The 12,852-nt window shown below is 40.3% G+C and overlaps 1 protein-coding gene across 3 annotated transcripts in view; it reads right to left on the reverse strand.

The window, feature by feature from the left end:
- The window catches only part of ckap5 (cytoskeleton associated protein 5), a 39,221-nt gene that overhangs the window by 11,626 nt on the left and 14,743 nt on the right, over nucleotides 1-12,852 (reverse strand). For 2 of the 3 annotated variants that reach the window (XM_044357572.1, XM_044357571.1), the window contains exons 15-33: nucleotides 11,612-11,722; nucleotides 11,229-11,321; nucleotides 10,819-11,004; nucleotides 10,593-10,687; nucleotides 10,217-10,400; nucleotides 9,882-10,030; nucleotides 9,233-9,407; nucleotides 7,779-7,892; nucleotides 7,191-7,319; nucleotides 6,800-6,994; nucleotides 6,516-6,642; nucleotides 5,980-6,062; nucleotides 5,112-5,222; nucleotides 4,256-4,378; nucleotides 2,986-3,135; nucleotides 2,658-2,861; nucleotides 2,432-2,567; nucleotides 1,491-1,684; nucleotides 1,233-1,405 (exon numbers count right to left, since the gene is read on the reverse strand). In XM_044357572.1, coding sequence (XP_044213507.1) covers nucleotides 1,233-1,405; nucleotides 1,491-1,684; nucleotides 2,432-2,567; nucleotides 2,658-2,861; nucleotides 2,986-3,135; nucleotides 4,256-4,378; nucleotides 5,112-5,222; nucleotides 5,980-6,062; nucleotides 6,516-6,642; nucleotides 6,800-6,994; nucleotides 7,191-7,319; nucleotides 7,779-7,892; nucleotides 9,233-9,407; nucleotides 9,882-10,030; nucleotides 10,217-10,400; nucleotides 10,593-10,687; nucleotides 10,819-11,004; nucleotides 11,229-11,321; nucleotides 11,612-11,722 — 2,732 coding nt within the window. The remainder of the gene's footprint in view (nucleotides 1-1,232; nucleotides 1,406-1,490; nucleotides 1,685-2,431; nucleotides 2,568-2,657; nucleotides 2,862-2,985; nucleotides 3,136-4,255; nucleotides 4,379-5,111; nucleotides 5,223-5,979; nucleotides 6,063-6,515; nucleotides 6,643-6,799; nucleotides 6,995-7,190; nucleotides 7,320-7,778; nucleotides 7,893-9,232; nucleotides 9,408-9,881; nucleotides 10,031-10,216; nucleotides 10,401-10,592; nucleotides 10,688-10,818; nucleotides 11,005-11,228; nucleotides 11,322-11,611; nucleotides 11,723-12,852) is intronic. The other variant, XM_044357573.1, reaches the window with a different exon arrangement.

Here is a 12,852-nt window from a genome sequence, read left to right on the forward strand (position 1 = left end):
TTGTTTTTGCATAACATCTGTTATCTTCACCTCTTTTCTTCTGCAACAGTCAAATATGCTCTTACCCTTTTACTGTTTGTAACTATTGTTTATAGCATCTGAACATGGACCACTGACTGAGCCAGCTAGGGGTATAACTCCATTATTTGGACAGGGACAGATAATGAACTATAGCCAGTGGTACATCGCTTGCAGTTATACTTCATTCAGAGGCTTGGTGATTGAATGCCCACTGTAGTTTTGTTTTTATTTCAGAACTAAAACAAATTAGAATCACCGAGTGTGATACTTAAGGGCACAAGTGGTGTAGTTAACCATTTAAGACAGGAAACCCAGCAGTGCTATTTTACAACCTTCCAATTAATGCTCCATCCACTGGTTTGCATCTAAAAATAGACACAGAAAGCATCACTTTACACCCCCTCTACTTGGTTTGTAATATTTGAGATTTACATTGTTTGTAATATAAGCTACTTGGTCTATTATAAGACTATTATGAAAGTCAATACTTTAATCAATAATTGAAATACTGGTAGCAGTTCTATTTTTATATTGGCAAGGAAGTTAATATTTAACATTAACACATTAACATACACCGTATAAGAAGATTTATTTGTGCAATAATGTCATTCTTCCACTCCAGAGAGCAGCTAACTAGACGGTTAAAGCTAACAAACTACCTTCATTTGTTACTAAACTGACAACATCTGATTAAGGTCAAAGTGAAAATAAATCTCTCCATGACTATAGTATTTTTCAATTGATCAGTTTAAAAACCCAATTACATCCACTGTGATTCAACATTGTACAATGATAAAACTTTAAAAAGAGGAACTTTTAAAGAAAGTGTGAGGTAACAGATGTTAGAAAGTTTTCTATACTATTGTGTAGATAATGCTTTAAAACACTTTATATGTGCCTGAATATGTTAATGGAATATCTGTGTGATTTTACAACTTATGTTGTTCATGTACTACATTTTTGTTCCTCCTTTGTTCCTTTAAAGTCATGTTTGACATTTACTAACTCATTGTTTGTCCTTCACATTCTTCTATTTCAGTTGTTCAATATGTCATCTTATTTTCATGGTGGACACATAAAAAGACAAAAACACAGACTTGAGTATAATTCCATACAAGTGCAGTAGAGCTACATTTCTATCTGCATCTTCATTGTTTCTTATTCAGCTGAGGTTAACTTTTCCCTGCAGACCAATGTTAGAGGTGACCTACTTGAGTTTGTTGGGGTCTTCCTGTGCAGGCTTGCGGAGGAAGGTGGCGTTGGGGTTAGTTGGGTGCTCTCTCTGAGACCTCTCTGTGGCAGTCTGCTTGGCTGGAGCTGCAGGGGTCTTCTTTGCTGAACGCTTGATCCTCTCTTCCAGCATGCTCATGTCTTTCTCTGACAACTGGGAAGGACGGGGGAAAGAATTATGTAAAATTGTACAAAGTGAGTCTTATGACATCCTGCAGTATTATAATTCTCTAGCTTACATTTCCTATTAGTTTGTAGACTTGTTCCCCGCAGACGTTGTAGACAGCCACCACAGTATTCAGGGCAGCATTGCGGACAGACGTGTCTCTGTCACCAATGTGAACAGCGATCTCCTTCAGAGACTTAGCCGGAGTTGGTTGACATACATTCATCCCATAGCTTTCTATCAAACAACCCAACTCCTCCAGACATTCTGAGAAGAAGAAAGCCACAGAAACAATGTTGTTAGTAGGGGTGCACGATATTATCAGCACGTCATCGGTATCGGCTGATAAAAGCTCTAAAATGAAATATCGGCATCGGCCATTTCTGCCGATTATGAGAGGCCGATTTGTTGCCTTCTCCTCCGCCGCCTGACTGTGCTTCCCTCCACGGACTGTTTCACCCTGACGGTCCCGGTGCCTGCGGAGGAAGCACCGGGACCGTCAGGGTGACACAGTCCACCGAGGAGCTACTAAGTTCGGCTGCACAGATAGGAAACACCTCGGCTGACAGGATGTACCACTCTGTTTGGAAAAAAAAAAAAATCTTTTTGGTTTATAACGGCAGTAGGCAACCAGCATATTACCGCCACGTTCTGCTCTGGAGTGTGGAGAGATTAAATCCTGTCTAATGAACTCAATGAAAACTCTACTGCTCCACCCACTTGGCAGGTTCATTAAAGTTTTAAGGCTTCCTAAATTCTTCCTTCATATATTGTCTTTCTTGATCATACTTAGTACAATCTATGCTTGCATGCGTAATTGTCTCCTCAGCCATCTGGAAAAAAATATGTGCATATATCGGTATCGGCAATCAGCCACAGTGAGTTGGTAATATCGGCATATCAGATATTGGCAAAAAATCCAATATCATGCATCCCTAGTTGTTAGAATACTTCACTTCCAATCGTTTGGACAGAGTTTGTTGTAACTCCAGCTCTATGTCTGTAGAGACCTACCAGCTCTCTGTTTGGAGTTCTTGGACTTGGTTCCATCCATGAGGAAAGGGAAGACCTTGGATGCTGGGTAAACCTTACACAGCATGGTCAGAATGGCTCGAACATCTTTGCGAACCACATCCTTCGACTCCCCAACCTAAAGATGAGAGGAAAGAAAACTGAGCATGAAAAACTGAAAAACAGAGGTGTGTTTGTCATCCTGAATGTGAGTGTGACGTGTGCTGACCTTGAGTATGAGGTAGGGGACGAAGGAGTTGGCCTCATACTCTGTGAGGTGGTAGTTCTCTCTGTTGAGCATGGCGAACATGAGCTTCAGATACTCCAGCACCTTCATCAGGACTGTGGTGTTGGTGTCGAAGAACCGCAGGGTGAACCACTTCAGAATCAGATCCAGACAGCTAATGGTGGCTTCACTCTCACTCTCTAACCTCTGTCAAGTACAAACACACACCAACCATTTTTTAACTACCCTTGCAGAAAATGAGAACCAGACAAAGTACGACATCTTTCCAAGAGCAGGACACATGAATACACACACACACAGTAGTTCCTACCTCAATCATGACTCCGATAGCTTTGACGTGTCTCTGGAAGTCGAAGTGGAAGAGCTCATCCTGGAGCCACTTAGCAAAGCAGGTGGACATCTGAGTTTTAAGCTGCTCTACATATTCGTCTCTAGGAGTGTTGAAGTTCCACTTCAAGATCTACAGAAAGACATTTCCAAGGAGAGAGAACAATCAAATTCAAGCCAATTTCAACAGCATTTCTGCTCAGTTTTGTGTCAGACATCTTCAGTAAGGAAGTCAACAGCTGAAAATACAATTGCAGCAACTTTGGTTAAAGAAAACAGTTGGTTTAAATGGAACAGTTGCATGTTTTCATCTAAAGGCTGCCAGAAATGACCACCAGTACTCACTTGAAGATTTACGTGATACAAGGGGCAAAAACACCACATTCATTGCAGGTGTATTTCACAACACTATGTATTCCTGTGTTGTAGATTTATTAAAAGGGGCAGTGCTTAGATTTAGTGCAAGTTTGGTTGCTAAAGCTAGCATTCAGTAGGCTATATTGTAGGGCTGGGCAACAAATTAAATTAATTTAATTAACTAACTTGTTGTTGCACTATGTCTAAATAGTGTAAACTGGTGTGAATACTTCCACTACATGCTCACCTGCTGCAATTTAAAGGATTGTGGTGACTGCAGGTGGCTATCTGTCTCTGGCTATCTAGTAGTGAATTTAAGGGTCGCATCTACAGGAGGGACAGACTGAAAATGACTCTGAACACTGTTCAGTCGACTCCCACTGCTTCAACTCATAACCAGAGATGATACCTCATCAACAAAGGCAAACTGAGATCACAGAACAGTGTGCGGATTCTTTGTTCAGTCTTTTCAGTGTCCCTGCCTGCCAGGTAGCTAAAGCTAGCAGCAGTCTGCAGATATCAGACTAATTTAATACTTTGTCAAGAAACACAAACAGCAGGAGCAGGTGAATTAGTGTGCAGAGTTTTCTGCTCCATCTGTGTTGAAAATGATTATTCGGCTGCTCTACTTAGTTGAAGCATCTGGTCGATAGCTATGTGTGATAACATGTACTCTATGTCTAATAATGACAGCCTTGCAGGTAGTGCAGGTCTTATTATTTTTGCTCAACTGTCCTAGACATCAAGTCCAAAAATGTATTAAAATACGAGATTCAATGTTTTGCCTCATCTCTAGCCCTACTATATTGTATTTATAATGTAGGCCAAATGAAATTCAGAAGTCAGTAACTTCTCCTGCACTGGAACCATGATATGTTGTTCAGCCCTGTAAGTACCTTCAGTTGTTTCTCTTCTTTGATCCTCTGCTCCTTAGCATTGGGGACAAGGATGAAGATTGGCCCAGACCTATCTTCATCATCCTTCATGCCTTTGGCTGCAGGCTTCTTAGCAGCTGCACCCTGAGAGGGGAACCAAAATCACAGTGTGAGGCTGAGGAAGCAAACCGATGTTTTCTGTCTGTGTACTTAATTGTGTGACATCATGTTTCCTCATTGGCTGTGTGTGTAGTAATCACATGGAATAAGCAGCTGTTAGTGTAGGTTATCTTTGTGTGTGTGTGTGTGTGTGTGTGTGTTTTGAATGGTGACAGACAGAGTAGAAACAAGAGATACGGCGCCGTTATGCTGAAAAGATCTCAGTGCAGGTTAACACATATAAAACAGAGTGCAGAAACACTCGTGTGATATTATTCAAAAACATGCAACACACATCCAGAAACACACTCATGCAGTGGAGTGACCTGAAACCTTTAAGTGGCATGTGACCCCTCTCAGTCTCTGCTTCATTTCTGTAAGCATGCATAAACTGCACTTTGATTCATCTTTATGTCAGCATGTTGTTACTTGTTAAAAAAGGCTTAAAAACAGATGTCTAGGTATGCTGATCTAATTTCACCTAACAAATGTGAGTCCATGTGAATTTGATGATACAGTTGTAGATTCACAGTGCCAGTATTAGTAATTAGAGAGACACAGGATTAGGCCGAGCCAAGACCGGGCTGGGCCAAGGAGGAGAGAAGCTGTACGGAGGTTAAGATCTGTCAGGCTAACAAGTGTCCAGTGAGAAACTCTGTCCACATCTGCTGCTCGTGACTCCAGAGTTTCATCAGGAGGACACCTGTGCCACATCTACCTGTTGACTGCCAGCAGCAGCCTTCCCTTTGCTGGGGGGCTTTTTACTAGCATTACTGTCCTTGTCCTTGGAGGGAGGGGGAGGGGCAGGTTCTTCGGGAGGAGAGGGGAGCTGGGCGAATAGAAAAACCACATCATGTTCACACTTCACAGTCAAGAAATGACCGATGAAAACCAAATGACGTACACAGTCAAAAAATATGAATTGTACTTAATCTGACAGTTTATTCAGCTGCACAAAGAGTTAGAAATCAATGGTGGCTATGGCCTTTCTTTACCTGATCTGCAGAGAGAACCAACAGTTATTTGAAGCAAGTTTTCTTAAAAATGAATCTTTATTCCTGCTTGTCCTGTTTAACAGTTGGCTTGATAAATTTAATATAATGTATATTTATACAGCACCAAGTAAACAGAGTCATGTACTGGTTTTACTTTTTTTTGTAAGTGGTTACTGTCAATGAAACTCAACACCTCCTGCATTTGTTTGACAGTAATAGCCTCCCAGCCGCTCTGAAACGCATATTCCATCAATTTCCAGGTAGACTGCTTCATGTTAAAAGCCTACCAGGAGGCATCAAGTTTCACTGAGTTTTTCTGAGAGTAGCGAGTATATCAGGACTCTCTTGTTGTGCTGATGGAATTGATGCTGTGGAAATGGACACAGGTACATCTGTACCCATTTGAGCCAATATAGTAAAGCAATTCTACCCCTACATTATTTTTAGCAGGCTTTTATTAACAGGCTGCCTTTGTTCATTCCAGCCGCAGCTACTATATTTAAGACCAAGCAATTATTTGACTCCCAGCTTTTATTTGAGAATTTACAGTATGATACCTCCACCGTTACTGTGCACAACACACACACATACCTTCTTAGCAGCTCCTCCTCTGACCTTCTTAGTTTCAGGTTTACTGTCAGGAAAGTCTTCGTTGGCTGGCTGAGACCTGGAGGCTGCAGAGATCAGGCATTGATCAAGTATGTGAATATATTTGTTACTTAATCACTGAGCCGACTGTCAAGGAATTTGCCAACCTTGCTGTAATTGTTTTGTGGAAAACTCTGCACTATGCAACATGCTCTCTTGGATAACACTTAAAGTACTGAATATAAAAAAATAAAAATAAATAAATAAAAAAGATTGGGCTTGTTTTTTTCCACATTTCCAGTATTTCTTAATATACCAGACTAGACTGCCATCAACTTGCCAGTTTGTTGTTGCAGATTTTTTTTAATTTCTAAAATAATACTGATGACTTTGTCTGGATTTGATGACAGTCATAAACCCACACATAATACAACATTATTTGTCGAACCACCACAAAGATGGTTTGACACTGAGAATCAGCCATGTGAGACTGTGGTTGTACTCTATCTAAAAGTCATTCACTGCGATGTCACACAAACCTGATGCAGCTCTGCTTGGTTCTGCAGAGCCTTTTCCTCCTCCAGCTTTAGCAGGAGCAGCAGGTTTAGCTGGCATCACTGCTCTGGCTTTTTCCAACATGCCTACCACCTGGTCCTTAGAGGCAGGCTGGAGGGAGACGAGGACAGAGAGAGGTTCATTATTGCAGACAGGACAGCTATGAATCAGTGTTCACTGTATGATCAGGCACAGTTTAACACCTCTGCTAACTAGTTTGCTGAAAGAAACAGTATACTGAGAGTGTCATTCATAACACACGTTGTACCTTGAGTTTCCCTGTAGCCTTATTCATCTTGTCATAGCCCAGGTGCATCATGAAGGTGGGTAGGGCGTCCTGAGCTTTCTTCCTCACGTCTCCATTCCTGTCCTCCAGGCAGGCGTAGAGCTGGGGGATGCACAGCATCAGATCCCCAGGTACTGTCCTCAGAGTGGGCAGCTTCTCTGCTAACCAGCCTAACACCTGGGTGATGGAGAGAGTTGCATTTTACACACATTTTTTATTTGCATCCTGTATATTATGATATAGCGTAGGAATATGTTCACCTGAAAATCTCATTTGTACCCAGAAGGTGCAAGAAAACAATTCCTCTTTCCTGAAACAGCTGAATACTGGATTCTCCATGTTAAGAGAGTGGAGTATGTGTGTGTGTATATACCTCCTGTCGTAGGAAGGGATTCTCTCTCTTTAGCTCCTCTGACAGGTCCTCTCCCTCCAGCCACTCCTTCATCCCAGTCTGCTCCACCCAGGCCTGCAGAGTAGCCAGAGCAGCTGCTCTGACGTTCGGCTGCAGAGGAACAGGAGACATGCTCATTATCAGCAAACAAAGACGTGACACTGTCTTCACCGAGACCACATTTGTATATTCAACACTTTGCTTTAGATAAGCATGTTTTCTTTATTTGTCATTCCTCATACTCCATTATAATTTGTGTATATTTTCAGACTGCATGTTACAACATTTGCATGTTCTGCACATGTGCTGAACAACAATTCGTTTTTAAAGAGTTCAAAAGTTTGTGGTGGTGCAGTAACTCAAATGAAACTTATGTGGTTTATGTAATGTGATTGCAGCTTTTATAAATATAAGGAGGAAGTATTAAAAAGTGTCATTAAATTGAAAATAAAAATCTGTTGACATGTACAGACATGAGCCTTTAACACAGAAGGTCTTACACAGAACACTACTTGTGCTCCACGTCCCTCTGAAAGCTGGGATGTGTTTGAGATGAGAGTGTCAGTGTACCTTGCTATCTCCCATTACAGTGATAACAGGGATTCCCAGTGCTTTAACATGCTGCTTGAGTCCAGGTCCCATGGCTGTAGCCAGCTGCTGCAGGATAGTCAGGCTCTGCTGGACCTGGAGAACAGACACAATGCTCAGATTTTAAATCATGTTGTTCTTCTTACATCCAAACCTTCTATAGACTAACATTATTTAACAATTTCACTTTGGTTTAGTTCTGTTTCTGACTGGCCAATAACTGTATTCAAAGCCGGTACTTTTTTTCCATAGATGTTATGTGTATGTTGACAAATACTGTACATCCTTGTCCTTATATATTAATCTGGGTTGTAGGCAGAAGTTGACAAGCCTTCATTGCTGTGTTGGTGCCTCAATTGCAAACCCATGTAGCATAATGCAACACACTGTGAAGAATTTCACATTTTAAGCACTTTCTCCCAGAACTATGACATCATCAAATTTCATTAAAACTGAGGTTTTAATTACTTCATTTATTATTTCAGCAAAATTTTGTCCAGTTTTAACAGCAGTGCTGTTATCAGCCGCTCCACCAAGACAGAAACATTTGTGGGAAAAACAGAAAGTATAGGGCTCAGGAAGCCTTTCCTCTATGAAATTTTTTACTTTTCATAAATCTCCATTAAATCTACAGCAGCGACCACTAAAGACAGAGTGATCTGCATGTACTGGCCAGATGGTGCCTACGTACCTCTTGTTGGCTTGATAGTACGTTTCAGTACCATGTTTTGTTTTGTTTTGTTTTTTTAAATGGTGAATTTCTCTTTCTATGTATTGTATGTTTGATTTCAATGGTGAATTTCTTCAGATTACAAAGCAAGAAATCATGAAGTGTCATGAGTAAAATCATAAGTATGGCTGGGCGATACAGACAAAATCAAATATCACAATATTTTAGACCAAATACCTCGATATCAATATTGTAATAATATTGTAGGGATGACTATTGGTGCTTTCACAAAATATTTACTCAATGAGGTTTTTGATAGATAATCATCAGTAATGTGGATATAATGACTAAGCGGGTAAAGGCAAATAATAGAACAGCTAGAACAGTCAGAAAACTACATCACTTTACAGTAAAGCAGCCTTTAAAACCAGGAAAAGACAATGCTTATGTCATATCATGATATTACAATATCCAAAATCTAAGATGATATCTAGTCTCATATCACAATACCAATATTTTGCCCAGCCCTAATCATAAGCTAGCCAGTCATTCCTGCTGGGTTTTATTTGCTACTCCACACAGCACCTTCACATTCAGACTGAAAAGAACAAACACTAAAAATTCTCCAGGTTCTTACTAATTTAGAACTGCTTCAGGTGGCATTCCTATTCCTGTCAAACAAAGCTGTCATGTTAAATGCCTCTAGATCCTGTACTAGCCTTGCTATTATCTTAATGCAGCAGTACAGGCCTGCTCTCTAACTAACCAGGATCTTGTTGGAATCGCCGAGTCGTCCTTTCAAGGCCAGAGGCAGCTCTCCTATGTTGGCTGTGATGAACTTGGCCTCTGAGATGATAGCTGCGACCTCGTCAAGACCCTCCTTCCTGATCTTCCAGTTCTTATCCCCGATTTTAGACACCAGATCGGATGTTATCTTGTCGCTGACAGACGAGACAAAAAGGAGAGAGATAAGTTTCATCATTTCAAGTACAAACAGAACAGAAATGTGAGACAGTACATTTACTCAATAGTATATTTCAATGGTCTATGGTGGGGATGCAGCATAGTGCCTCAACACTTATTTTGCTGGCTTTGATTCCATGCTGAAACTAAATAGTTGACTAAGCAATCAACAAAAAAAAAAAAAAAATTGGACCAATTAATGACTGAAATGGATTTCACAGTCAATGAAGTTAAAACCATTTGTGATCAACAATATCACACTCATACTAGTTTCAGCTTCTCAAATATGTAAAGATTTGCTTTATATGAAATGACCAAGTCTGACAGACAGAATCATTTCCTCGTGGAAAATAAGGAAATGATTCTGTCAGCTTGGAAAACTGAGTTAAACCACAATAAGAGATTACTATGAATGTGAATGACATATGATATTGAGGACAATGTTTGCTTACCCGATATCTGTTCTGGGCAATAGGTCCATGATGTCCTGTCCTCCTCCTCCTCCTCCTTCTTCTTCCTGCTCCTCTCCATCATCACCCTCCTCCTCCGTTGCTGCCTTCTTGGTGAATCTGATTGGAGCTGGTGGAGACTGGCCCTGCATCTGCGATGGAGAAACACATAAAAGATAAACATTTTATTTTCCTTTTCCCTGTACATAACTTTTTGTCATGATAACAAGTGGTGAAAAGAGCTTAAGTTTATTTTCTTGACCAATGCAACAGTGAAAAATAATCACCATTTGACAGAAAGATATCAGTGTATTCTGATCCCAACAGAAAGTCTCTACCTTCTCAAACTCAGCATCTATCTGTGCAAGGAGAGCCGGCTTCTCATCCTCAAAGAACATCCGAAGAGGAGCTCCCATGTAGAGATACATGACTCCCAGCAGGGTGATGGCTGCCGTCCGAACAGCAGGGTTAGTCGCTCCCAGAGCTGTCTTTACATTGTTGATGAAAGCCTTCACATTGATACTGCAGAGGAGAGGTCGAAGGTCAACAGATACCTTTAAAATTGTTGTAACACATTTGTCTGTCAACGCTTACAATTAAAAAAAACAACAGTCCTGCATTCTTTAAAATGCAATTGTTAGCAAAATGACACTGACTTGACTTTTTTAATGCGTTGATATAATGATGAGAGTTTAAATGAGGGCTGTAAGTTACCCAGTAAAGCCAAACTCCTTAATGGCATTAGCTAGCCAGTTGAGTGTCTCTGCCTGGTTCTTGGGGTTCTTCTGTGCAAACACCATAGACACGGCCTAACAAATGAGAAACAAACAGTGTAAATACAGGTAATTCATCATAGTCAATGTCTACAGGCCTGTTGACCACTCTTTGGGGTTTGATATTTTGTTTTAGGGAAAAGAAAGAGGAATAAACTAAAAAAAACCTGTTCTGCAGTCCATGGCAGTGAGCAGGCTTGTCCAATAGCAGTCAGACCTTCTTTGGCATTTCCACCGCATTTGACATCTCCAACCTTATCCACCAAGCCATCCAAAGCCACAGAGGCGGACGTCTTTGAAAACTGTCCCCTCTGGGCTATAAGAGCCACGATGTGGAGCTTCATCTGCATCACCTACACAAGGGAAGGAAGAATACAGCATTAGTATGAATTCTGATTCTATAAAAGTATGATATGGGACAAATGAAGCCACTATACTTTCAAATTTTGGCTGGGTTTGACTTCAAAACAAAGTATTTTCCTGGAGGCAATGTTCATTCAAACAGCAGCTGCCAGGTTACTTCAGATAACCAATTGCTCAATATGCTCCAACATCAGCTGCTAACAGAGACAGTTACCTGGAAGTTTGTCTCCTTCCAGCCCGGTTTCTTGGCCAACATCCTGACTAAGGCCTGGCAGGGCATCTGCGCCTTATCCATAGTCTCAACAGCCTACAAGCAAATATGAATTCATAGATTAACATTCCTGCATGTTATTATTCAGCAGGTAGTGACACATCAGGCTCTAACAGCCTTCAACATGCAATGTAGTTTGAAGTATTCCACACTCAATATTTAATGGTAGTAAGAGTTCAAACAATATGGGTTTCTTCAACATTGATACTTCTGTGACAAAAATGTTTAATATTAACCATAATATGAAGTATATCAATTTGTGTTTTAGTGAGTGTCAGATTTTTGTGAGATGCCACCATGTTATTAATGAAATAAAAAGATGTTACCCTTTGGAACTCCTCCATACTGGCCAGTCTCTCCTTCCAGTTGGCTGAGTCCAGCTGTTGTAGACAGGAGGCAGGAAGGACACCTGCTGCCAGATCCTCACACACCTCAACCTGATATGACAAAACACACAGGCAACATTTAAATGATCTGAAAAACCAACAGCGAAATACTGATGATGCAGAATAAGAGTCAGAGTCATAGTGCCGTGGGACTCAAACGACACTGAAATGATTATTTATTGCTATTAAGAATAATCACAGTATTGATAGCAGGATCATGACATCATGCAGTATGTTCCCACAGAATGCATGCTGACTAAGGACACGTTTTCTGTCCAACATCTTGTCTCAAGAAGACTTGATTCACTTCAACATTTTAAGATTTAAAAAATGTAACAGGTGTAAGGAGGGAAAGAACAGACCTACTTTTCTATCATGGCACTACACGAATAGTGTGCAGTGACAATAAAAAAAAAAAATAAATAAAATAAAACACCACTCATAAAACAAACCACAAAGAAAGTAATTTAATACCTGTTTCATAATCACACCAGCCAAAGTATGAAAGTAGGATGGAAAACCAGTAGAAACAATATGAGGGGTATTTTTAAAAAGTGTTTTTTTTTATTTTTTAACTACTTCCCAGCAGTATTGAACAATAGAAATACAATTTAATTAATGTGGCCGGACCCTGATAAGTAACATACAACGGAGAGATAGATTAATAAAACAAAAAAAAAAGTTTTTTATAAAATCAATACTTGCCCATTGTTAGTGTTTCCTAGCGTATGAAATACTAATAAAATTATAAATATAAAATTATAATTATAGTTTTTCTTTTTTCAAGTTATTTCAAGACCTACAGATACCCTGATAAAAACACGTTATTTAACACTGAAAGGGTTACCCAGACCCAGAGCGTTCACTATTAACACTGCATCCACCCATGGTACTGTGACACACCTTTCTACAAAAGCTTCATCTGAGAGGTGAATGTTAAAAGGTACCCTGTGGAGTTTTGACCACCAGCAGCACTATGAAGCAGTGTCTTTAAATGAGTGGGTCCCTGTTGTGTTTGTTGACAAACACACACTTGATGCGATACACATTTCTGCCAGTGGTTTCACATCATCCCGCTGATCTACAGGTGGCTGTAATGCAGCAACACACCAGCAAAAGAAGGGGAAGAAGAAGCCTGCTGGTAAGTAAACACGGATGTAAACAATGTGGATTTCAAAATG

The sequence above is a fragment of the Thunnus albacares genome, chromosome 7, assembly GCF_914725855.1.
Source record: "Thunnus albacares chromosome 7, fThuAlb1.1, whole genome shotgun sequence".
Lineage (NCBI taxonomy): Eukaryota > Metazoa > Chordata > Actinopteri > Scombriformes > Scombridae > Thunnus > Thunnus albacares.